The sequence below is a fragment of the Micromys minutus genome (assembly GCF_963924665.1).
Source record: "Micromys minutus genome assembly, chromosome: 1".
Taxonomy (NCBI): Eukaryota; Metazoa; Chordata; class Mammalia; order Rodentia; family Muridae; genus Micromys; species Micromys minutus.
Window position 1 is genome coordinate 99,637,490 of NC_137969.1, and position 25,057 is coordinate 99,662,546.

Here is a 25,057-nt window from a genome sequence, read left to right on the forward strand (position 1 = left end):
CCTTTCTATGTATTTAAAGGCAGAAGAGAAGAGTTACTAATGAAGACTCAGGAAGGGCAGCCATGATAGACTGTCTGCAGGGGTCAAGGAAGGAAAGAATGCAGGATCAGAGGGGCTCCAGAGGCTTAGGATTGGGCAGAAGGAAAGCATTGTTACACTTGCTTCGGGGAAACACCTGCCTCCTGGTGGATTGCTAAAGGATCTTTACTGGTCAGAAGTTTTTGATTCTGTTTACAACTTTTGGAAGTGGTGGGTTTCAGTCTTTGCCTCATGGAGCCTGTGGACTAACCAGTCTTGTATCCAGCTATCCCTTCTTTCCTATAGGTAGTCAATACCCATTGTGGAAACATGGCCACCATTGAGCTTTCTGGTCTGCATCCTGGAGAAAGAGCCTCAAGCTTCCCACAGGAGGGCATACCAAGGCCCTCAGGTAGCTTAGAATTGGTAAGCGGAACACTGGGTACCAATTCTGTGCTTATTTAAGGCTATCCAGGAAAGGATGAGTAGAGATGTGGGCTGCTCTTTCCAGTCTTCATTAATCTCCAATCTGGTGTCTCTTTTCTTTGAGACTCCAAATAACTGCAAGGCATGGATTGGTTTGGGGGCAGGGCTTAGAGGTGTAAAATGACTTCAGTTTCATATGTAAGAGTTTGCACTGAGGATTGTCACCTGTAAATGTACCTCTCTTGTCAGCTTGCCACAGAGATGCTGGGCCAGCCCCGCAAGGGTTGATGTATCTAGAATGGCCCCTCCTCATTTTCTTAAAAAATAAAATAAAGTATTCTCTTGTAAAAAGCTTCTACTTTCACTATTAATTACTCTCACAGACTTATCCACCACAAAAAAGGAAGGGAGAAAAGGAAGGGGGAGAAGGAAGGGGAAAAGGGAAGAAGTTGCGATAGAACTGAAGCTTTCAGAAATTAGCTTTATAACCCATTTCATAATTTATTCATCCTTCTGGCTGCATTCCATCCTCTCTTATCATCTAATACTACCATTTCTTAACCTTCCTTCTAAACGTTAATACTATATTCACACACACACACACATCCACACACACATCCACACACATACATCCACACACACACATCCACACACACACACACACACATACACACACACACACATTATAGGCTGGGAGCTATGTCCTTGAGTCCCTTTCTCTCCCTCTCCTTCTACCCTCCCTCCCTTCACCCTCCTTCTCTCCCCTCTCCCCCCTTGTTTGTCTGTTGGTGTGGTTTTAATGGTGTGAGGATTGAATGCCAGTCAAGTGTTTGCTGCTCAGCTATGTTTGCAGCCTTCCCCTTCATCTTGACTAAGATTTAGAAGTCTTCACCTACCACATCCTGGAGCAGAAAATGCTTATGTAAACCATTTCATAACTCTTGGTTCTCTATTTCCTCATCAGAAAAATAGAGGAAAATAAATTGAGTATTCTCCTCAAAAAAAAAAAAAAAAAAAAAAAAAAAAAAAAAAAAAAGCCTCATGGAGATAAGGAGATGAAGGACCTGCCCAGAGGCAATGCCAACACCAACGCAAACTTTCTTGGACCACTCCCTGTGGTTTCTGTTTTCTGTCTTCCTCTGACATATGCTTCCTAGGTTTCTTATCCAACTGTGGTTACCTTTCTGACACTGAATTTCACACATGCACACATCCCTTTGCCTTTGTGCAACCTGTGCCTCAGACCCTGCTGTAAACATTTCCTCTGTGTTCAGCCCATAGCTGGGCTCCAGAAATGAACAATGATAACCACACTGTGCATAGGGACTTTGTCATATGTACCTTCAGTTTAACAAATTCCCTGTGGCTTCCAGGGGCTTCCCAGGAATGCCAAATGTTCTACAGCCAGGGACATCACTCAGCACTTAGAACCCACTTTGAAATCCCTTTCCATGGCTGGAGGTGGGAGGAGGATGGTCATCACAGTCATCACACATCACCACATGTCACCATACTTCATCAAGCTACCACATGTCATCACACGTCAGTGTCCAGCTACATCTATCTCTTAGTCCCTTGCCAGAATTTTATACATGTCTTTTTGTGTTACCTAAAGATGAAGAATCAGGCCCTTCAGGATAATTGTGTCTCATGCACTAAAGAAAGCCCTTCACAGAGCATCCCCTTTGTGCCAAGTCACTGCTCTGGTGCTGATTTTAGTCCTCACAGCATCCTTGCTGTCTTTGGACTCCTTTACAGGTTTGGGTCCAGTATGGGGCAATGAATATTTAGAACAGAAGTCATGTGCTACAGGAGATTGTGCCTTAGAAGATCTAAGCTGGGGAGGATGGAACTACTGAGCTGCCAACCAATAGTGGGGCTTTTCTGGTGGACGAGTGAGAGGGTCATCCAAAGGATGTTTCTTCATAGAGCTGGGGTGCTAAGATCTCCCTATTCCTTGAGCTTCTGGTGGAGTGAGAACCAAGCTGGCACATCCTTTGCTTTCTCTCACCCTCTCAGCCTTCCCTTCAGACTCTGATCCACTCCCGGGCCAATGCCCCCGCAACACCATGCCCTTGCTCTGGAGAAAACCATTCTTATTCTCTTCCCCTAGAACTTCAGATGGCCGATTCTCACCACCTGTAAGACCTCCTCCACTCATGTCTAAACACGTGGCTCTCCCCCAAGTAACACATTTCTAATCCTGCTTCCCCCTTTTCTGTGGCTACCATCAGTACCAGAACCGTACACAGCCAGACAGTGCTGGTTCTGTCTTCCACAGGGAGTCAGCAGGAGCAGGACTTGTTGATCTGTGTGATGACTGTGCTTGCACTAGTGCTAGGTTGAGAAGAGTGGCCACGGGAAGGGAAGGCCAGCCCCGGCTCTGTGGTCTCTATTCCAGAGGTGGGCTTCTTTAGGCTCCAGACTCTGAGAAAAGGTTGGGAGAGGCCAGGCCTAGAGTGTGAAGTTTCTTCATGATTTGTTTACTTATCAACAGCTTGCAAAGAGACAGCAACAGAACTCTTGCCCTGGGGAACTGGAAAGCAATGATCATGGCAGGAGAGAGACCTCACCAAACCTTACACTTAAAAAAGCTAGATGGCCAGGGTAGAGTATGCAGGAGCTAACCGGAAGTCACCAGGATACGGAGCACAAAGAGGGAGGTGGCTTCTCTTCCTTATAACCTTTGCAGGGTGCAAGAGTAGGCTTTGAACAGCCAAGGTGAGAGGAGGTGCTAGGAGGGGGTCTGGAAGACCAGTGAGGCTCAGGGAGAATGGAACAGGATGCTAGGCAGCTCCCAGGAAACAGAGGGCCTAAGAAGGCAGGAGAGGCGGTGAGTTGGACGGAACAGTCCTGTCCCAGCTGAAGTTGAAGAATGGCTCCCTCCCCAGTGTTGGCTTGCTTCGTCCCAGGTACAGGAATGCTTGCAACAATTCAAGGTGACCAGGACACAGCTTCAGCAGATCCAAGCCAGTCTTTTGTGCTCCATGGATCAGGCACTGAAGGGACAGGACAGTCCCGCTCCTTCTGTCCGGATGTTGCCCACATACGTGAGGTCCACACCACATGGCACTGGTGGGTAGTGCAGACTAGGAGGGGTGGCCAGACAGGGAGAGTGTGCTCTGACTGAGGGAAGGGGAAGTTCCTTACGTCTGTCTACCATCTCTAAGGTCCCTTTAACTGTCTAAGAACTTCTCAGACTTTGGAAGCTTTTCTGGGAGACAGGCAGCTTTGCCATCTGTATGTCTTTCTATGTATGACCTGTTTACCATCTAGAGCAAGGAGACTTCCTGGTGCTGGAGCTGGGGGCCACAGGAGCCTCACTACGTGTGTTGTGGGTAACACTGACAGGCTCCAAAGAAAGTAGTGTGGAACCCAGGAGCCGGGAGTTTGTGATCCCTCAAGAGGTGCTCCTAGGTACTGGCCAGCAGGTGAGCAGTCAGCAGGTATCCTCTGGGGCTTGAGACTTGGTTGGGTGGCTGGGGCTCAGGTGGTCAGAGCTAAGCCCTCATCTTGTTCCCACAGCTCTTTGACTTTGCTGCCCGCTGCCTCTCTGAATTCCTGGATGCATACCCTGTGGAGAATCAGGGTCTGAAGCTTGGGTTCAATTTCTCTTTTCCTTGTCACCAGACAGGCTTGGACAGGGTGAGGTGGGGGGCACTTGGTGTCAGTGAGCTGAAAGAGACTACAGCCCTTGAGAAAGTCACAGGGGGTGAAAAACAACTCTGCTTTTCTGTTCCCAGAGCACCCTCATTTCCTGGACAAAAGGTTTTAGGTGCAGTGGTGTGGAAGGCCAGGATGTGGTCCAGTTGCTAAGAGAGGCCATTCAGAGGCAGGGGGTAAGTGAAGGCTAGGGTGATGAAGAGCTGCCCCCGTGGCCTGGGCTTGACATCTGTAGGCTATTGCCTGTTTCTGGAAGGCCCTGCTTTCTTTTCCTATTCCCAGCCGTTATCCATCTTGACCCTGGGGTTAATGTTACGTCCATAGTAAGCAAAGAATGACTCAAATAAGATGATCGTGCTCTGGGGGAGGGACTTGGGAAGGGGAACAAGACATGGGAGAAATACGAACAAAACCAAAAAAAAAAAAAAAAAAAAAAAAAAAAAAAAAAACCCTGTGAGCCAGCCTTGCAAATCTTCACGTTCTAGAAGGGGAGGCAATCTGATAAAAGATTGCCCCTGTGTGAGGTTAACTCTAGTAGCAGCACAGGGTGCAGGGAGGGAGCAGTGGGCCCTAGGCCTGAGCTGAGGCTGCAGTTGTCAAAACCTCTATGCTCTAGAAGGGCAAGGTCCCTTTGCACTAAGCCCAAGGTACTGATTTGAAGCCAGGGTCCAAGGCATATCTTGGGATGCCAGGCCAGGGTTTGGGTGAGGTGCTCTTCTTCCTGGTTCTATGGGTAGGAGCTCTCTGTGACCCTGAGAGCCTGAGTTGGGGGAGGGGATGGAAGGAGAGCCCAGAGCATGGAACTGCCTCTGATGCCCATTCTATCCATTGCCCAGACCTACAGTATTGATGTAGTCGCCATGGTGAATGACACGGTAGGCACCATGATGGGTTGTGAGATGGGCACCAGGCCATGTGAAGTCGGACTGATTGTAGGTGAGCCAGGGGCTGTTTGGAATGAAGGGTGGTAGCTGCTTGGTGGGCAGGTTCTAATGGGGTCCTTCCCTCCAGACACTGGTACCAATGCATGCTACATGGAGGAAGCTCGACATGTGGCCACTCTAGATGAGGACCGAGGCCGAACCTGTGTCAGCATCGAGTGGGGCTCCTTCTGTGATGATGAGGCCCTAGGGCCAGTACTGACCACCTTCGACTATGCCCTGGACCACGAGTCCCTGATTCCTGGTGCTCAGAGGTTGTGGCCTGGCAGTGGTTTTCCTGACTCTGCTTTAGGCCACCACATTACTGTTCTAACCTACGTCTTCCTGTCCCTTTGAACTTGCCTCTGGGGGTCCCAGTTCAGACTCAGAAAGAAAGGCCTCAGAGTGCTCGAACCCTGAGTTTTCAATCTTTGATCCAGGTCAGCCCTGGCAGGTTGTGGTTGAGAGTTGGGAACAGCTGAGTAAAATGTCTACCTACTTACCTGGGTCCTTTTGCCTTTCTAAGAGGTCCCTGAGTGTAACCCAAAGGGTTAGGAAGGGTAAGCCCATGCGTCCTCTGGGAGGCCATTTGCTTCTGGAGTCCTCGGTCTAGGACCTCAAAGAAAATGATTTCTCTTTGAGGGTTCAAGTGGGCTGGGGGCTCATGGAGGGCTTTGTCACTCCTTCCACTGTAGGTTTGAGAAGATGATTGGAGGCCTTTACTTGGGTGAGCTGGTACGGCTGGTGCTGGTCCACTTGTCCCAGCACGGGGTCCTCTTTGGTGGCTGCACTTCTCCTGCATTGCTGAGTCAAGGCAGCATCCTCCTTGAACATGTGGCTGAAATGGAGGAGTACGTAAGGGAGGCTTGCAGCCTAGACAAGGGGAAAGGGGGGGTCTGCTTGGAAGAGGCTAAGGCACTCTCTCCAAGGTAGCTGTGGGGCTTTGGCAGGATGGGGAGCTACTAGGTTCCCTAAGCCCCAGATCAGCACTCCATGTGTCTTCCCCCTCTTCCCTGCAGCCCTGCCACCGGGATAGCCCACATTCACACCATCCTGCAGGGCTTGGGTCTGAGCCCACAGGCCTCAGATGCTGAACTCGTGCAGCGTGTGTGCGTGGCTGTGTGCACACGGGCTGCCCAGCTCTGTGCGGCTGCCCTGGCTGCAGTCCTATCCCGCCTCCAGTACAGCAGGGAGCAGCAGACACTACACATGGCTGTGGCCACTGGAGGGCGAGTGTTTGAACGACACCCCAGGTATTCCGGGAATAGGATCCTATGTGAGCAGGTAGCATGAATGTGTGCATTTTTTTATAATATACAACCAGAGGGCATTCTGGTACCCTGTGTGCAAGCTAGTGGATAGGAATGGCAGAGTGAGAATTATTCTAGGTTGTGGGATGCCAGGAAGCATGTGAAAAGAGAAAAATGTTTCTTTTTATGCATGCCAAGGAAAGGGGCAGGAAGGGCAGTGGATATATGGTTGGTACCAAGGAACAGGCTTAGGACTAATGTTTTTATTAAAAAATTTTAATAAAATAAAATTCTATTAAAACCCATGGCTCCAGCTGCATATGTAGCAGAGGACTGCCTTAGCTGGCAACAGTGGGAGGGGAGGCCCTTAGTCCTGTGGAGGCTCAATGTCCCAGTGTACGGGGATGCTAGGGCAGTGATGTGGGAGTGGGTGGGTGGGTGAGGGAGCACCCTCATAGAGGCAGGGGGAGGGGAGATGGAATAGAGGGTTGATTGAGGGGAAACTGGGAAGGGGAACAACATCTGGAATGTAAATAAATAAAATAACCAATGAAAAAAATAAAATTAAAGATTTAAAATGATAAGTTTTAAATGGTGCTCAGATGTCAAGCTAAGTGCACCTGGTGTGTTTGCATAGGTTCCGCCACATCCTAAAGGAGACGGTAATGCTCTTGGCCCCAGAATGTGACATTTCCTTCATCCCCTCTGTGGATGGTGGTGGCCGTGGTGTGGCAATGGTGACAGCTGTGGCTGCCCGCCTGGCTGCCCACAGGCGCATCCTGGAAGAGACCCTGGCCCCATTTCAGCTGAACTTGGAGCAGCTGACAGTGGTGCAGGCACAGATGCGGGAAGCCATGATTAGAGGGCTTCAAGGAGAGGCCTCCTCCCTCCGCATGCTGCCCACTTATGTCCGAGCAACACCCGATGGCAGCGGTGAGCAGCTGGCCTGAGTGTGGGCCTGGAGTGTGGGCTCCTGTGAGTCACAGTGTGTGCTAGGGCCAGAGCCGCCATTTTCCTCCTGGTACTGAGTGTCTGTCCTACAGAGCGAGGTGATTTCCTGGCCTTGGACCTTGGGGGCACCAACTTCCGAGTCCTGTTGGTACGTGTGGCCGAGGGCAGTGTGAAGATCATCAACCAGGTCTACTCTATTCCTGAGTGTGTAGCCCAGGGCTCTGGACAGAAGGTACTCACAGTTTGGGTCTTGACTTCAGAAGTGGAGGTGGGAGAGAGTCCACCCCCCCTGACATGCCCTCTCCTGCAGCTCTTTGACCATATTGTGAACTGCATCGTGGACTTCCAGAAGAGGCAGGGCCTTAGTGGACAGAGCCTACCCCTGGGTTTCACCTTCTCTTTTCCATGCAAGCAGCTTGGCCTGGACCAGGTAAGGGACTTAATTAAGTTCAAGAAGTGATTCCCAAGGGCCTCCAATCTATGTATCCTTAAGAGTGGACAGGAGGCCAAGGAGAAGTCTGAGGAAGGGGAGCAGCATTGTTGAGCTGGACCGTATGTGGTCCTGGTAATCCCCAAAGATGCTGTGTCCATGTTCAGGCAGGAGGCGTTTGAGAACAGCACTGGCTAGGTTATGGCCGACCAATAGATACATTGCCTAGTTCCGCAATTGCCTCTGGTGTTCCACCATGGTGTTCAGCCTTCAGGGAGCAGTATTTGTTCTTTTCTCCAGAGGAGACCTGAGATTACATGCTTCTTTCCTTCTCAGTGTGACACAGTGCTGTGTGCCTAATCCAGGTGGCAGAGTGATAGTCATAGGTCAAACCTACTCAAGACACATCATGTCCTTTAACATCCATAGCCAACTTCTCAACGTATGCCCCCAAAGTCCAGCACAGAAACAGCTATCCTAGGCCTCTTGCCCAAGCTCCCAGGAAACCCAATCTCCAGAATGTTTGGAAGCATCTCATGCCAAGGAACCTGTCTGCTGCCTTTGAAGACCTCTGCTCTCTCCTTGGTTGTCTTATGGCCACCATAATCTGGATCTATCCATCAGCCTGCATGTGTTGTTTTCACCCTGCGCTCCTGTCCCAACTTCTGTGGACCACAGCTGTGTTTTCTGCTGTTTTTCACACCATGGTCTGGATGGTGCTGAAGCTTTCCCCCTCTGCTCTAGTCTGTTTGGCTCTAGGTAAAGCACGCTCACTTCTGTTAACTGTTCTTCACAAGACACTGGAAGTGTGTCTCAGTGTGCAAATCTGGGTATGCAAAAATGTGGCTTAATTGACCTTTTTCTTTTTTTTTTTTTGGTAACTGATTATAACTTGTGTGTTGAGCCCATTTTCTTGCTGGGGATACAGTGCAGTCTTTGGACACTTGTCTGTGGGACATCCTACACAGGGCCACTTTCCTTTGACAGCTGCAGTTAAGTCCCACTCTTTACCCTCCCCCTCAGAAATACACACACACAGACACACACACACACAGACACACACACACACACAGACACACACAGACACACACATACACACACACACACACACACACACACACACACACACACACACACAATGGTACAGCTCTTTTCCAGGTATGGCTCTGCCCCTTGTTACTGAGTCCAGCTGCTAGAACTAAAGATCTGACTGTCTCACCCCATCCCATCCTGCCCAGGTCTCTGCCTTTGCACCTCACCCTTTACCTTCCTGGAACAATCGATGGAGCCTCGCACTGTGCCTAACTCTGAGAGTCCCTCCTTTTCAAGTGACTCTTGGGATTTTTCTTTGAAAGGGTGGCATCTGCTGGCATTTTATCCTCTAAAGTTTCCCTGTCTTCCTCCTTCCTACACATAGCAACCATTCTAACAGCTCTGTTCATCCCTACTCAGTTACAAAGAAAGGGCCCTTCTGAGCAAACATCTTAAAGCAGCCAGCCCCTCAGACCACCTGAGCACTCTAGAACTAATAATGGAAGACATAGGTCGAATCGTTATTAATAGGTTTCTTCACACCAAAAGCTTCCCAGGGACTTGAGAGGTGTAGAGAGCAAGGTCTTCAACCATAGGGCAAAGTGGGCACAGAATCCTGCATGGGAAGGGCAGAGACAGCACGCTTCTGATGGGATACAGAGTTTGGGAGGCAGAGTGACATTTCTGTCTGCTTAATCTCATCCCAGGGCATCCTCCTGAATTGGACTAAGGGGTTCAATGCATCAGGCTGTGAGGGCCAAGATGTTGTGTATCTATTACGGGAAGCCATTAGGCGCAGACAGGTAGGAGTCTACCTTCAGGGGTGCTTTTGGGGCTGTGACAGGCCTGGGGGGAGCAGAGTATCATTTGCTTCCTTGAGGGGAGCAAAAGGGCCCTCTATAATAGAGACCTCTGAGTCCAGTGCTGGTTGCCATGACAACTATGTTGCCCAGCAACTAGCAGCATCCGTTTGCATGCAGGCAGTGGAGCTGAATGTGGTTGCCATTGTCAATGACACGGTGGGGACCATGATGTCCTGTGGCTATGATGATCCCCGTTGTGAGATGGGCCTCATTGTCGGTAAGGAGAGTCTTGCACTCTGTGCTCCTAGTGTCCGATAATTCATTGCCTTTCGCCAATTCCTTAGGTTGGATCTTTCTCTGACCTTGGGGATTCTTTCTGTATGGCCCAATTGAGTTCTGGGCCATTGTACTGAGCTAGGAGTCTGGAACTGGGACATTTAGTCTAATTTAGCTATTAAGTCATTGGCCTTTTCTGAGCCTCAGTTTGCCCATTTGATAAATGCATCTTTATGAGGCTGACTGTGCCGCTCCCATCTGTCTGACCTTGGGTAACTCACTAGAGTCTGATCCTTCACCTCAAGTACGACATGGCAACGATTATGTCAAGAGATTAAGAGAACAGAAAGAGAACACAGTACACTGCTTGGGTCATGGTGTATACTCCGTGTTTGAAATGGGAGGGCATGGCTGGTCAGTGACTCATGAGGGTTCTTTAGACATTAAGAGTCTAAGACATTGGCAAGCTCTTACCCTGGGGCTATCCAGCATCTGGAAAAAGGGGCCAGAAGACACTGAAAGGAAAAGAAACTGTATCTTTTCAGAACCAAGCATCCAGAGGGGATTAAGACCGGAACAGCCCGTGGCACTTACAGCTAACTCTGACTGCACACACAAGGACAGACAAGCTAAGATCAGACAGGAATTAGTCCTGAGCAAGCAGGAGATGGAGCTTTAAAGGAGGTTTCTTTGAGGGCTGTTGGTGGCTGTCACAGATGGGAGATTTTTGAACACAGGCTCTGATGTTAGTAGGTGCTTAGGAGACGTGTAAACTATTAGAGAAATCCCAGGTGGGGCTATCAAGGCTCTCACAACTCAGAGCTGGAAGTATGCAGAGAAGAGGGAATGTCTCTCACATATCACTTCCTCTGTGTAGCTTTTCTGAGTCTTGTAGGCAAAAGGCCTCCTGTGTCCCAATGCTCCCAGGATGCTCTTGTTTTTGTTTCTGTGAGGACCCATGGAAGTATATCAGAGAAAGCCATACAGTATCTAACTTCTGGCCAGACAGTGGGGATCCTTGTGTCAGTGTTCTGTCTCCTCAACTCCTGCTCCTGTCGTTTTGATGAAAGGCATGCTCAGCAGTTAGGAAACTTCTGCATCTTATCAGCATCAGAGTAGAGCCACGCCTGGGGGGGGGGATGACCTGGTTGCTAGGAGCCCTTTTAGATAGCATGGAAGACTCACTATCTCACTATCTGGCTCTGGTAGGGAGTGCAGAGGAAGTTTTGAGGCAGTGTCAGTAAGGGAGGCCAGGAGCAGAGACTGGTTTTGAACCTGGGGAGATGGGAGAAGGAGTCCAAATTTTGTTGTTTTGGTGTGGGAATGACTCACAAGGGCTTTGTCTGCATCAGTAAGCAACCCCCTCATCTCTTGGCCCTGGGCTGTCTACAGGAACCGGCACCAATGCCTGCTATATGGAAGAGCTGCGGAATGTGGCAAGTGTGCCTGGGAACTCGGGCCACATGTGCATCAACATGGAGTGGGGTGCCTTTGGGGATGATGGCTCACTGGGCATGCTCAGCACCTGCTTTGATGCTAGTGTGGACCAGGCATCCATCAACCCAGGCAAACAGAGGTATGGTGGGTGGGCAGGGCTTGGGAGAAAGGCTAATGGGGTCCTCTATCATCTGCATGTACCTGCCTTCTTATAGGTTTGAGAAAATGATCAGCGGCATGTACCTGGGAGAGATCGTCCGCCATATCCTCCTGCATTTAACCAATCTTGGAGTTCTCTTCCGGGGCCAGAAGACTCAATGCCTTCAGACCAGGGACATCTTTAAGACCAAGTTTCTATCTGAGATTGAAAGGTACCTGCGTTGCAAGGCAGTTTAGTTTGTTGCTGGGGCAAATGCTAGATGCTGCTGGTTCCCTCACTCTAGGAAATGAAGTGGGAGAAACCTTGAGAGAGAAGGAGCTAATTCTCTGTTCCTTCCTGGCCCCAGTGACAGCCTGGCCCTGCGTCAAGTCCGAGCCATCCTGGAGGATCTGGGGCTGACTCTGACATCTGACGATGCTTTGATGGTCCTAGAGGTGTGCCAGGCTGTGTCTCGCAGGGCTGCCCAGCTCTGTGGTGCAGGTGTGGCTGCTGTGGTGGAAAAGATACGGGAGAACCGGGGCCTGCAGGAGCTGACGGTGTCTGTGGGAGTAGACGGGACTTTATACAAGCTACATCCCCAGTGAGTCTGTGTAGGTGGGTCAGGATGGGAGGCAAAGCCAGCTGGGCTGCGCTGGGCTCACCTCAGCCCTTTCTCCTTACAGCTTCTCCAGGCTGGTGTCAGCGACGGTTCGGAAGCTAGCCCCTCAGTGCACGGTCACCTTTTTGCAATCAGAGGATGGGTCTGGCAAAGGTGCAGCTCTGGTCACTGCTGTTGCTTGTCGCCTTACCCAGATGACCCGTGTCTGAGGAAATCTCCAAGAATGTTGGGATCTCACTGGACTAAGGGTTCAGCTTACCCCCGACCCCACTAAGGCCCAGCTACCCACAACTCCCAAAGAAACCCATGTGTGGCCCCTTTCTAACCATCTGCCCACACCCAATGGCTTTCTGAGAGAAGTAACACTCTGGTTAGCAATATATATATATAATTTATTTACATTCACGTCCGCTAAAATCCCTACGTGCCCCGGCAGCCGCGCAAGGCTGTGTACATAAGGCCAAGTGTAAGTGCACGAACGCACTTAAGACAGAGTCAGGACACAAGCGTCACACAACAGGCCCCACACAGGGGCACTGGCCAGCCCCAGGAATGGGCATGCCACGGCACACACACTTGCCATTGTACAGCCCGGGACTCCCATTGCATATTCACACGCCCCGCTGGGCAGGGCACCTCGAGGCCAGGAGGGCAGGGAGAGGATCAGGGAGGAGCCGTCGGGTGTCCCTGGGTAGGTGGGGGAAGGGCAGCATGTGATTGGCAGATGTGTCCAGACACCGGGTGTGAGAGGCAGGAACAGCCTCCAGGTGCTCGGCATGAGATGTGTGTAGTGGGGGAGGGTCCTGCATGACCTGGGAGGGGTAGGTGTGAGATGAGCACACGAGGCATGCATGAACACACGCCTGTGTGGTGATCGTGTGCCTGAATCCAAGGGCCAGCCCCTGTCCAGCTGGGACCCTTAGCCCCCCGCAGGCTTGAAGCCAGGCCCCTCATATATACCCCAACCCAGCAGGCACAGAAATGTTTGCATAAGGCCCACCTCAGGCAGGAGCTTTGGGGGCCATGTCCCAAGCCCAGCATGTGTGCGCATGCTGTGTGTATGCGGGGCCCCTGGCAAGGGACAGGAGGAGAGGTAGCATCACACGCATATACACACACACACAGATGGGCTGGGCTCAGCCCAGGCTCCAGGCACTGTCCACTCTGGGCCCTGGGACCAGGGCAGAGTGAGAGCAGGTGGCTATACCAACCTGGCCAGGCAGGCCATGGAGGGATGGAGTTTGGGCAGGGTCTGAAGGACCAGCATCGAGGGACAACTTCAGCCAGGAGGGGGCCTGTCCAAGCAGCTCTCCCCCGGTGTTGGGGAAGGGCCCCTGTCTGGCTTTTGCCTGTCCCTGGCAGGTGCCAAAGCTGGTGAGAGTGTAGGCATTACTGGCCGGGCTGTTTTCAGCACTCGGCCTCTGACACCGTGAAGAGGCCAGCATCTGGCTGGCCCAGTCCGGCCACAGCAGCTGCCAGCTGGCCGAGGTTGCCGTTGGGGAAGTGCCGTGCCTCCCACAGGTTGAGGATCATGGCTGTAGGGCTGGGCTTGGAGGCAAAGAAGCTAAGATGGCTGCAAAGAAGAAGCAGTTTGTCAGTCTGGCCTCAGAGCCTGTAAACCTCCTGGCTATGTCACTTGCTCAACCGCCTCCCTTTGCCTAGCTCACCTGTCCAGGTGAAGTTTCTGGGCTAGAGTTCGCCAGTCGGTGCCCCTGCTGCAGGGCGGGTCCAGGCTGGTAATGATCTTTTGCCGAATGAGGAAGGGGATCTTGAAGGCACTGGGGCCCACCAGGGCTGGGACCCCCCCTTCACTCTCCAGAGCCAGCAATTCAGCAAACCTCGTGTCCTGTAGTGTGGGACATATGCAACAGGTGCCAGTTAGAACTCCTACTGCTGCTGCCTTGCTTGGGAGTTTCCAGACAACCCCAGACAATGGGGGCAGCTGGAGCGCTGGGCATCCTCTCCCTTGTGCACCAGGGCCCTACTCATTGAATCTCAGTAGTTGCCTTGGTCACGGTTGGTGACAGAGAGTCTTCCTGGTTCCAACACTATTGCTCTGCTGACTGTCCATGTCAACTGCTCTCAGCTCAGTGCCTGCTGCCCAAAAACACCCTCTCCCACTCCACTGTCTGTCAGATTCCTGCTCTTGCTTATCCTTTAGGGCCCAATGCAAGGTCCCTTTTTGGGGAAGTGCTCCAGAGCCTCAGGACAACTCTACTTCCTCCTGCTCCCTTATATTGCACTTGTACCCCTTTTGTCCCCAGAAACCTGGAAGAAGCTAGGAAGGGTAGCGCTAGTAAGACTGGTGGCTGACTGGTGGCTACGCCCACAGGCGGAGCCCGTCGGTACTGGGAGCACACCGCCTTTTTGCCTACCTTAGTGATGTTAAAGTTGATGTTGAAGCTCTGCCCATCTCCCTCCACCTGCCACACCCACACCTTGCAGGCCAGGTCACTGGTGCTGGCGTTGATACGCTCCAGGGTGAAGGTGCAGTGCAGATATTGCTGAGTGCCATTCCAGATGTGGTAAAAAGGGATCTCCTGTGGAGGGGGACAAAGAGGAGGCATCAACTGTGCCCCAGAACGAGCCCCTGGAGCTCCGGTCGTGGGCTTGGGTCTCACCTGGTAGCTGACAAGGAGCTTGCTCTTCCACAGGGAGCTGGGCACATCATGGATGGATAGACGTAGGTTGTGGTAACTGTCTTTGAAGTGCAGGACACGAGGCTCCTGGATCAACTGTCCACCCAGCTGCTTCTCCAGCTGCACCACCTCCTGCAGTGCCCGGGGTGGTCAGCAAGGCCCGACAGTAGGGGTAGCCCTCCCTGCAGCCCCCAAGACAAGGCAGTTGAATGCTTAGGGCTGGGGAGTCTGCCAACAGGGCTGTGTGTGGCAGTACCTTGAGTGCATCATGGGTGTCGTGCAGGCAGTACACTCGGATGTTGTACTCGAGGGACGTACAGGCCACAGGAGCAAACAGAAGGAGCCTGAGGCGCTTGGTGGCTGCCACACTGAGGGCCTCTCCCACCAGGGCAAAGCGGCCTAGCTGCTCGGTGAAGACATAGCAGGCCCCGGCCTCCAGCTGGCAGTAGTAGAGGTGGGAGGGAGACTCCTCACCAAGGTGCAGCACGTCCTGTGGGCAGGGCCTCATGGGTCAGTTCCTAACCAACTTAGGAGTCCCCAGAGTCCTCAGGCCACCCTCAGCTCTGAGAAGCGACCAGAGTCTGGGGAGACTCTGGACCACGTAGTTGCCAAAGGAATGGGAGGCCATGCCCACTGTGGGGCCAGTGTTTTTGGTCGAATGGCTTCAGATGCTCTTCTCCTGCTTACCTCCCAAGTGCCCTCGCAAGACTGCTTTTTGAGGCGCAGGCTCCAGCTATCGGGGCTGGGTTCTCCGCAGTGGTCCATGGCAAGGATGACTGGCCTGGTGAGCAGGACTCCTGGGGGCCCACAGCTAACGATAGGACTCAGCAGGGTCTGACAGCCAGCTAGGGGCAACCTCAAGTGGGGAAACATGGGTGGAGAGGGAAAGTCGTCAGTGGCCAGTCCTAGAGACCGTGGGGTTAGGAGACGAACTCTGAGTGGGGAGGTTGACAACCTTAGGACAGGAGCTGCAAAGCAGGGTGAGCTTAAGTGTGCCTCATCCCCTGTGCTCCCTCAGGCTGGGTCAGAACAGGAAGAGCAGTTGCTGGGTTGAGGTGGGGGGGGGGATTCCAGCAATAGGAGCAGCAGGCAGTGCCCTCCCAGCCCCCCACCACAGCAGGGCAGGGCACACACCTCACATCTTCTGGCTTGTGCAGTGTGAGGTAGATCTCGTAGATCTTTCCTCGGGGGATGGCATCCGGGGGTATGAGGAGGCTGATTCCTGAAAGAGCAAAGGGGTCATGGCTTGCTGCTACAGATACCCAAAACCCCAGGAACTAGCCAGACCCATGAGTTTCCTCTTCAGCCACCCTTGTCTGGGGACAGAGGTGCTTTAAGGACTGCCATACTGTCCCACCACCCACATAGGCACGACTCTGAGTCAGGGAGACTCCAAGAACATCTGAGGTAACCCAGCCAGAAGCATAAGTAGGACAGAAGACTCCAAGGATGCTCGGTCCACCCCCTGTTATGTTATTTGGGACCAGACCATTTTCTGCTTAAAACCTTCCCCATCTTCCAGGCCTACCATGTAAGGCCCATGACTGTCATTCCAGTGGTACCTCTGCCCAACTGTGCTACACTCAGCAGTTCCCAAACATGGCCCTTTAGCCCTTCTCAAGCTTCTCCTCAATTAGTTCTGTTCCCTCTAAGAACTGGTCCGTTCCTGTCACTGTTTCCATCCTTGCAGGTAGGGATGGGTCTATAACAGCCCTTAAGGGGCAAAATATATATGGCTTCAATGTCCTGTTCTGTTGATGTGCCTCTGCCCCAGGAGCAGTATCAGTGTGTGGAGAAAGAAGAGTTTTGTGTTGGAAACAGCAAGGACAGGGCTGAGAAATCACAGAGAGCAGCATTGAGGCCCTGCTCCAAGGTTAGGGAGCTCCCATATCAGGAAGGGCCTCTCAGCTCATACAGGAAAGGGGGTGACATTCTGGGACTTTACCCCTAAAGCAGACAGATGTATCTCCAGGGTATGCTGGGCTGGACTCTCAGGCTGTTCAAGTGCTATGTAAGGACTCTATACTCTACAAACATACACTGGTGGTTCCGTATGCCCTCCTGACACTGGAGCTGCTGGGTAGCATGAGTGTGTTCTAGGATGTTCACCTATTTGTGTCTTACCATCGAGTGACGTGTGACTGTTTCGCAGACAGCTGAAACCCAGAAGAGGGAATCTAGTGGCCATGTCCTCTCAATCTTGCCCCCTTCACTAACCTGTGCTGACCGTAGCACCTGATGCTCCTTGTGTGGGTGACAGTCACATGCTGGCTGGAGGGGGAGTATTCAAAAGTGAATACTCATGTTGGGCACTCAGAAAGCCGAGAGGAAAAAAGGTGCTGGCTCTCTTAGTCCAGCAAAGGAGAGAGGCAACTAAACAACAGAGGAGGGGGAGGAACCAGCAGCTGCCCACGCTGCAGGGGCCACTGAGTGCATTTCTGTTACAGCTGACAGGTACCAACTCACCTCACTGAGCTATGAAGATTTCCCCTGCCTTGAGGGGTGTATGAGGCACAGAGAACAGCAACAACGAGCCAGGAGAAAAGGTAGAGAGACCCTTATGAGCCAGGGACAGTGTCGTGTGTTCAGGTGTCAGAAGGGCACATAGGAGGGAAAGCACATAGCTGCTAGCCAGCAAGGGCTGGGTCATTTTAGGCTTGCCACCAGGGCTTTGTAGAGAGCAACTGGGAACCTTAGAAGGAATTAGGTGGGGTGGGGGGTGATAGTCAACTCTCAATTCATTCAGTAAATGTGTAGGAGCCAGGGCTATGCTAGTCTGGGTGTGGTGACATATCAGGGCAAGATGAGGAACAGGAGGAGGCAGGGGCTATTGGAAAGGGGGGAGCATGCACCATGTGTCTAGAGTTGACTTGTGGCAAGGTGAGGGGGGATAGAGCAGGAGCCCAAGGTGACCCCAAGCCAGTTTCTAGCTTAAGCAACTACACTGTGCTAACTGTGAGCCGGGGAAAGCCAGAGAGGAGGTAGCTGTAGGAAAGGGTGGGAGACAATTTCTGTTTTAGGCACAAAGACTCTGAGGTGCTGTGAGACATCCAGATGCCCAAGAGGCAGCCGAATGCAGAGTTCGAATGCCTGGGAGAACTGGGGGCTGGGGCGGAGGAGTAGGTGAGATCATTCAGGGAGAAATGGCATGGGTTGGGGGAGGGATCCCTGAGGAACGCCTATATTGGGACAGCCAGAGAAAGGCAAGATCAGGAGTACATGGGGTCACCTAGGGAGAGGGAATGGAGAATTTCAGAGTGGGGTGGTCAGTCTTGTTAGAGGTTGCAGAGATCTCTCCAAAGGTGGCCTTAGGAGAGTCTGTGGATTCTCTAACAAGAGGTCTCAGGGACTCTGCGGCACTTCAGTGGAGTAGTGGATGAGATCCAGGATGCTGTGGGAGTTCTAAGGTGTGCTCTGCTATCTTGTTTTGTGAGTCTCTGGGGTCTGGTGTTTGCCCTACTCCTGAGCCTAGGGCCAAATGCAGAGTCTATCACATGTAAGGCTGACCGTGTGGTAAATGAACAGGCAGCAAGGAGACACATATCTACGGCATCATTGTAGCTCCAACTGCATTCTTTCTATACTGGCCAGACTGGGCCACTCTGTATAAGGCTGGTGCACTCTGAAACGTGGACTATCTTGGCCTCCGGAAAGATGATGAGACTAGTCTTACCCCTCCTACTCTCTGGGAGTTCTAGGGTCTTACCTGTATTAGGGATCATCAGCCTGCCCCCGAGGAAGTTGAAGGTCCCGTAGGCCATGTTGCTGGTGCCGCGGGGCAGGGAGCGGAAGTAGTTTTGGGTGGAGAGGCGGGAGACGAAGTCCTCAGCCTCAGAGGTGGGTGAGCTGTGGTGCAGCGTATGACGGCCACTACCCAGTGGACTGAGCAGGTGACCATTAGAGAGCTGGAACTTGGGGCTGGGTCCATCCTGCCTCGGACAGAGACTGCCCTGGTAGGTGGTAGTGGTGGTGCTGAGGTCTGGCTGGATGGTGAGCAGATGGGGATTGTCTACAGGATAAAGACAGATTCAGGTGGTGGCTCACAGGGACTTCCCCCTCAACAGGTGTTGCCTTGGGAGCTCAGGCAGGGGAGCAGAGGTAGGTGCCACCTCACCTGCTTTGCTGGGCTTGATGCTGACAGGCTGGAAGCCTGAGGTGAGGATGGATGAGTCGGCCACGTCTGAGTCCAGTCCTTCCTTCTTGCGGCAGTAAATGAGGACAAGGACCAGCAGCAGCAAGATGAGGCACACGGCCACGGCGACAAGGCCGATGTAGAGAGCCACGTCCTCGGGGCCAGAAGCAGCTGCTAGGGAAAGCATGGTCTTGAAAGTAGGGGCTTCAGAGGAGAGGCCCATGGTTTATCCCCAGGAGAAGAAGATCTCAGCACTCCTGGGCAGAGGACATGAGGCTGGGAGCATGGTATTGGTGTGTACATTCTAGTCCTCTGCGTTGCTTGGGACTGAACAAATCATACCCTCACCAGGCATAAGATTTAGCCAGAGGTTACCAAGAGAGTGGAGGAGAGGAAGAGCTACTTCCGCAGGGTGAGTGGTCTATCCTTGTCTCCTAGGCTGGGGGTTAGGGTGGCTGGGGTAAGGTGAACTCCTGGGATACCACAAGTATGGTACCATAGTTTGCATATGCCTGCCTACGGATTCGTATGTTACAGACGTGGTCCCCATGTGGCAATGTGAGAGGCAGCAGGACCTTTTAAGAGGTGGGGCCCAATGGGAAGGCATTACATCATCGCTCTACGTACATACATCCATCACATTACATACATGTGCTCCCAGAGCACAGGTATGTCCATTTCTCTGTGTCTACCTGTCTCTATGTCTGTCTTTCTCTCTTCCTGACATGTGATCTCTCTCTCTCTCATATACAGTATTGATCTGGTACCATTTGCCACTAAGCAATGTGGCTTGGGGTGGTGGTGGCCCATTTGCCAGTGCCAGCATCATGGTATTTGGATTCTGAGCCTCTAAAACTAATAAAATTCTTTTGCTGTTCCATTATAGAAATGGAAACTAGACAGATACATGGGCGATCGGTTTCTCAGGTGTTTCCAGGCCAGTTTGAGCCCTTATGTATACCACCATCCTGACAACTGGGATGGGTGGGGGACCAGCTGCTTGGAGGAAGTGCTATTGATTTTTAAGAGTTTTGCATAATGGAAGAAATGTCCATCAGAAAGGAATTGACACAGATAATTAGGTTTTTAATTGAAAGAATGGGGGAGGGTGTAGTCTAGAGGAAAAAAAAATCCAACAGAGATCTTTAATTGTTAGTTATGGCCTTGTAATTAACAGGCCTCACCAGTCCAGCACCTCCACAGGACTTACATGGGCACTTGGGGGATGGGATAATTTCAAGGCTGTGGGAGAGCAGATGGGTGTGCACAAGTCAAGGTGCATATCTGTGCATGTCTCAGAAGGAAGGTGGCGAGACTGTGCAAGACAGGGAAGGGTGTACTAGAGATGAAAGGGACCCTTGGGGTCTTAAGCTTTGGAGAGACACAGTCTATATGGCAGGAGAATGGCTGCCCTGACCACGGCCTCTAGGGCTAGACAGAGCCAACTGTCGAACTGAAGCGGGACCTGGGGCAGAGAAGACTCACTGTGCAGGCAGAGGTCACTGGTACAGTTGCGGGTGTCCAGATCAGCGCCCCGGCACTCCTCACCTCCATTGCGGGGTGCAGGGTCTGAGCACTCACGGCTCCGCCAGTGGGTGCAGTCCAGCCCACAGGCTGACCACTTACTCCACGAGCTCCAGCTCCCATCCACTGGACAAGAGAGACAGGCAGAGATCGAACAGCCCAGTCAGCTTAGGAAGCTGGCCTGGGTGGCCTGCCTGGGTGGCCCCATCAGTCATCAGGAGCAGGCAGGGCAGGCTGGCCTGGGCTTGTTACAATGCCAGGGTCAGGTCCTCGGATCCAAAGGACCTTAGTGTCCAGCTAGCCTTGATGACACATGCTAATGACAGGGAGATACGATGATGCCAGGGGCTGCTCGGCTCTCTCCACCCAGGGAGGCTGTCCTGGTCCTGAGGTGGTAAGGGCTCTTAATCACATCATGGCCCTTCTGGTCCAGGCATAGGTGGATTGTGCAGCCCCAGGCTGAGCCTAGATCCTGTCCTCAAATTGCATCTTAGACCCTAAACTGAGCCCAGGCCTGGACACTCACTGAGCCCTTGACTCTGACCACACTGCACCCTGATCCCCACCTCAGACTGAGCCTGGCCCTGCGTGGCAGGCGGGTGGGATGGAGCCATGGGGGGGCAGGCTGGTGGGTGCGATGGAGCCAGGCCACGGAGATGGCGTGGTGAGGAACGATGCAGGAGGCGGTGGCCGCTGGTACCTGGGCACAGAGTGGCGCAGGCTGTTTTCTGGACATTCTGCCCCTCACAGAAGGCGCCCCCGTTGAGAGGTGCCGGGTTGGTGCAGCTCCGGCTCCGTTTCTGCCAGCCACGCCCACAGCTGGCGCTGCAAACGGACCACTCAGTCCACGTCGACCACCCACCGTTCACTGGCCGGACAGAGAAGGACTGGGGTCAGGGAGCCGGGGCTTCTCCAGACATGCTGGTCCAAGGGATGGGGCAGGAGGGCAGAGGGCTTATGGGCTGGGAGTGAGGGGGCTGTTGCTGTGTGGGGAGCAGCCCTGGAGGGTCAAGCCTAGGCTGCTGGGCCCAAGGGTCTGGCAGAGCCTTCAGATGCTCTCCTCTTGGCAAGTGTCAGGGTGGCCAGGCTAAACTGCAGTTCACAGGACACCTCCAGCTGGACCCCAGCTCCTCACAGGGAAGCTCTTGTCTGACTTCCCTCTGCCTGCCCTTGGGGTAGAGGGGACATCCATTCTGGGACTGAGAAGCCCAAGGATGACGTGTTCTATCCCTCTGAGCCTCTTCTTGTCTCTTCATCTCTTACACTGTGCTCCCCACTCACAGTGACCAACATGTCCCATCCCTTTGCCCAGATATACTTGTGCTCTCTTTCCTACTGGGGCCACTGTCTGGTTAGCCTGGCCCTTACTCCGTACTTTCCCATCACGTCTCTGTTGGCACCTCAGTACCTCTTCTGTGACTGGGGAGCTCAGGACCCACCATAAACAATGACGGCTGCAGAGGCGCTTCGGCGACGGGCCACGATGTTCTTGGCCACGCACGTGTAGTTGGCAGTGTCGGCCAGGCGGGCCTGCCGCACTACTAGGCTGTGCTCCCGTGTGATGTACACATTGGGATCCAGGGAGGGGTCCACCAGGTCCTCATTTCGGAGCCACTCCACCTAGGGGGAGAAGCCATGACCCATGCTGGCCTGACCAGGGTACACAGTTACCACCGGGGAGGTGGCAGCCAGGAGTCTGACCAGAGTTTTGGGAACCCCCGCACCCCTACTCACCTCAGCTGGGGGCATTCCTTCTGGGGGGCGGCAAGGTAGCACAATGCCTTGTTCCAGTGACACTTCCTTGGCCAGCGGCTCCTGCTCAAAGTTCTTGCGCAAATCTGGGAGGAAGAAAACTGTGTCCTCAAGTGTCCAGGTTAGCCCCACTGACGCTTGGCCCTGCACAAACCGTGACACGTGACAGAGGAGGTGCCAAGTGTGTCAGGGATCATGGGAAGATTAATGTTCCCAGGCACTTTCTCTAACCAGCAAGGTAAGGCTGTGACCTCCAGGAAGCCTGCCACCCCCTCTCCAGGTGATACCCTTTAGTGACCATGCCCATATGCCACAGGCCTGGTCCAGTACTCACAGGCAATCCGGATGTAGGCCTTCTGACTTTTGGTGGTACCCGAGGAGCTCCACGCCACACACTGGCACCAATATTCCTCTAGTCCAAACACTTTCTCTACCTGCTGCCTCGACACGTTGATACGGACCTCCATGGTTGGCAATCCTGCTGGGTTCAGGGGCGACACTGAGTCTCCCTGTCCCAGATGGTTGATGCCCTGCACCACCTACAGCAGCAGCCTGTGGACACTGTGAGCCTCCTTCAGCCTGGAGGGAACTCCAGGGATGCTGCCGACATATCTCCTGGACATAAGCAGTATGGCTTCTAGAAAGTTCCATTGGTTCTGCTTTGCCACCTGAGGCCTGTCTCAAGGACGTCACTAGTAGTAAGGTCTCTCAAATGGCACTTTCGGCAGCAGGTTGAGAGGGCAAGTAGGAAACAGGCTGAGCTCTTTGTAGGTAGTAGAGGAAGGGTAGGGAAGTCTGCTCAACTCCCTGGAGGGCTAACAGGAACATCTGACAAGTGATAATGTAACAGCTATTAGCATTACAGCTGCTAGGCAGGATGGGAATAGACTCCTGGGACTCAGGGTTTCCCACATGCCAGGGTGGTAGCTCACCTATGCTGTCCCCTTCCCTGACTGGAACTGTTCCCAACCTGTGTTCCACGAGGGTCCTCCACTGGATGAGGAAGCTGGTACTAAAGAACACAGAATTCGCCACAAGCACCAGGGTGGTCTGAATCCAGTGTGAAGCCACTGGGTTCACCTGGTTGGCCTACGTGTGCTCACCCCCCCCCGGGGGGGGGTAACAGAACAAGAGGTAAGGTCAGCAAGCAGGGATTGGGGGGAAGGGTGCTGGTGGTCCAAGGGTCTGGGTGTGCTGGGAGAAACCCCTTTCCCACCCCACTCAGCTCTCCACCAGATCCAGAACCAGACACTGGAGTTCTTGGGGGGAGGGGCCCTGGTCTCCCTGACAACCTGGAATGGGGGATGCCCTTCTGTCCCAAAGCCCCCTGCCACCCTTGGTCTGCAGCCAAAACTACTGTCCCAGGAGTGAGAAAAGACTGTTTGTTTCCAATTTCTCCTCCTCCTGACCCCAATTTCCCTTGGGTCACTGGCTTATCAGAAAGAGAGAGAGAGGCCAGCCGCCAATGTGTTTCCATTGTTAACAGAGAAATTCAATTAGGGTTGCATTGCAGGAGCAGTGAGCCCAGCTGAGCCTGCCAGGCTGGGAGACTGTTTTCCTTCTTCATTTCTCTAACACGTCTCCCTGACCCCTTCCCAGACCCTCCTGTGGAGTCTCTCCAGCCTTAGCGCTGGCTGGCCCCTGGCTAGTTCTCACGTGTTTGTCTAGGGGTGCCTCTGGCTGAGATGACCACTAGGCCATTCACCTCTGCTCTGGATCCTCTCCTGCTCTTTCTACTCTCTGGAGTGTGGGGTTGGGTGGGGCTAAGAGCCAAGGTGCCCTTCACAGCGCTTGGGTGCAGGAGAAAAGCCCTGGGTATCAGCAGTGTTTCAAGCACGCATGAAGGTGATGGAGCCTCTGAGACAGAGTCATGGGTGGAGCAGGGTCTCTTCTCCCTTCTTCCTGTCCCAGTGTCAGGGATGGACATCTTCCAGAACATTCTGACCTGGGGAACTAAGTGTCCTCTGGGTGTGCAGGCCTGTTTAGGGCCCTCGATGGGCAGTTACCCACGAGCAACAGTGCTAAATCAAAGTTCTTTCTTCCTTTGGTTAGTCCTTCTTCAATCCCCCTTCCCCAGGGACCACGCTTATCCATGAGGACCTAACTTCAGGTAACACCTCTGCAGAGGAAACTTAAGATTCCCCAAGCTCTGAGGACAGAGGGCAGGTCTCGACCCTGCCCTGCCCTCCAGCTGGTTGTTAAGGAGCCTGGTTCTAGAAACTGATTCTGAGTGGAGCAGACAGTATCAGCTTCTGACATGGAAATATGAACAGTTGCCAGCCTTGGAGAGAGGGAGGGAGGGAGGGAGGGAGGAGGGAGGGAGTGAGGGGGGGAGGGAAGGAGGGAGGGGGGAGAGGAGGAACATCAGACGGCTGGACTAGGGGCAGAGTATGTATGTGAGTGAAGATGTACACGTATAGGAACACAGTGGGGACTTGCTGAGTGTTTCTGAGAGGTGGAAGATTGGCTGGGTGCTCTGAAGTTGGAGTGGAGCCCTCCTTTCTAACTCTAATAAGCACGTGGTATAACACAATATTATAGCCCATCCCAGAGGCCAGTGCCATTGATAGAATCCAGGCTTCCCTTGGCCTTCTGGATGGGAAGCAAAGGCAAATGACTGACATTTGTCTCTTGTGAGAGTCCCCTTTGTCACCCTAGCCCTTACTCACGAATAAACAGGGCTCAGGCCTGCACTGAACTCTAACCCTTGCCATGGCCATCTGACCAGACTGGTTTGGGGTCTGTGCACCCGCAAGATGCTTTTGCCATGGTCTCCGTGTAGATGAGGAAAGCCTTCTTTCTGGCCTCATAGCACTCTGGTCCCCAGCTGAGAGAAAAACCCAGTGACTTCTGATGCACTGGCTACTGGATGGCCCAAGACTGGGAAGTTCAAGGTAAAAGAGGGACCTGGTGGTTATGTGGGAAGTGACCCCACGACTCTGCTTCTCTGCTTATGCAGAGCGACAACCATGGGCGCCAGGAGGAGTGTGGGATGGGGGCCGTCTGTATGTGTGTTTTACCAAGGTGCAAGTCTGCTTAGTCAGAA

General features: G+C 52.9%; 2 protein-coding genes across 4 annotated transcripts in view; one reads left to right on the forward strand and one right to left on the reverse strand.

Moving 5' to 3' along the window:
* Nucleotides 1-348: 348 nt before the first annotated feature.
* Nucleotides 349-12,173, forward strand: HK3 (hexokinase 3; the record flags this gene model as incomplete). 2 transcript variants are annotated; one of them, XM_080920777.1, is made up of 18 exons in its annotated part: nt 349-444; nt 3,363-3,519; nt 3,721-3,875; nt 3,970-4,089; nt 4,188-4,283; nt 4,944-5,043; nt 5,119-5,302; nt 5,723-5,878; nt 6,047-6,280; nt 6,915-7,210; nt 7,321-7,460; nt 7,539-7,658; nt 9,398-9,493; nt 9,671-9,770; nt 11,162-11,345; nt 11,422-11,577; nt 11,713-11,946; nt 12,029-12,173. In XM_080920777.1, the coding sequence occupies 18 exons, from the start codon at nt 349-351 to the stop codon at nt 12,171-12,173; spliced, it is 2,769 nt and encodes a 922-aa protein (XP_080776903.1). The 2 variants fall into 2 exon arrangements, with proteins under 2 accessions (XP_080776903.1, XP_080776904.1); XM_080920778.1 differs by having other exon boundaries at nt 7,050-7,210.
* Nucleotides 12,174-13,371: 1,198 nt separating this feature from the next.
* UNC5A (unc-5 netrin receptor A) overlaps nt 13,372-25,057 on the reverse strand; it is a gene marked incomplete at its 3' end in the record, with an annotated part of 53,185 nt that continues 41,499 nt past the window's right edge. The window contains exons 3-16 of one of the 2 annotated variants that reach the window (XM_080909618.1): nt 22,346-22,489; nt 21,994-22,097; nt 21,699-21,879; nt 20,960-21,127; nt 20,221-20,385; nt 18,718-18,906; nt 18,310-18,612; nt 15,738-15,825; nt 15,291-15,459; nt 14,860-15,093; nt 14,586-14,735; nt 14,340-14,504; nt 13,632-13,810; nt 13,372-13,537 (exon numbers count right to left, since the gene is read on the reverse strand). In XM_080909618.1, the coding sequence (XP_080765744.1) occupies nt 13,372-13,537; nt 13,632-13,810; nt 14,340-14,504; nt 14,586-14,735; nt 14,860-15,093; nt 15,291-15,459; nt 15,738-15,825; nt 18,310-18,612; nt 18,718-18,906; nt 20,221-20,385; nt 20,960-21,127; nt 21,699-21,879; nt 21,994-22,097; nt 22,346-22,489 (2,405 nt within the window). The remainder of the gene's footprint in view (nt 13,538-13,631; nt 13,811-14,339; nt 14,505-14,585; nt 14,736-14,859; nt 15,094-15,290; nt 15,460-15,737; nt 15,826-18,309; nt 18,613-18,717; nt 18,907-20,220; nt 20,386-20,959; nt 21,128-21,698; nt 21,880-21,993; nt 22,098-22,345; nt 22,490-25,057) is intronic. The other variant, XM_080909619.1, reaches the window with a different exon arrangement.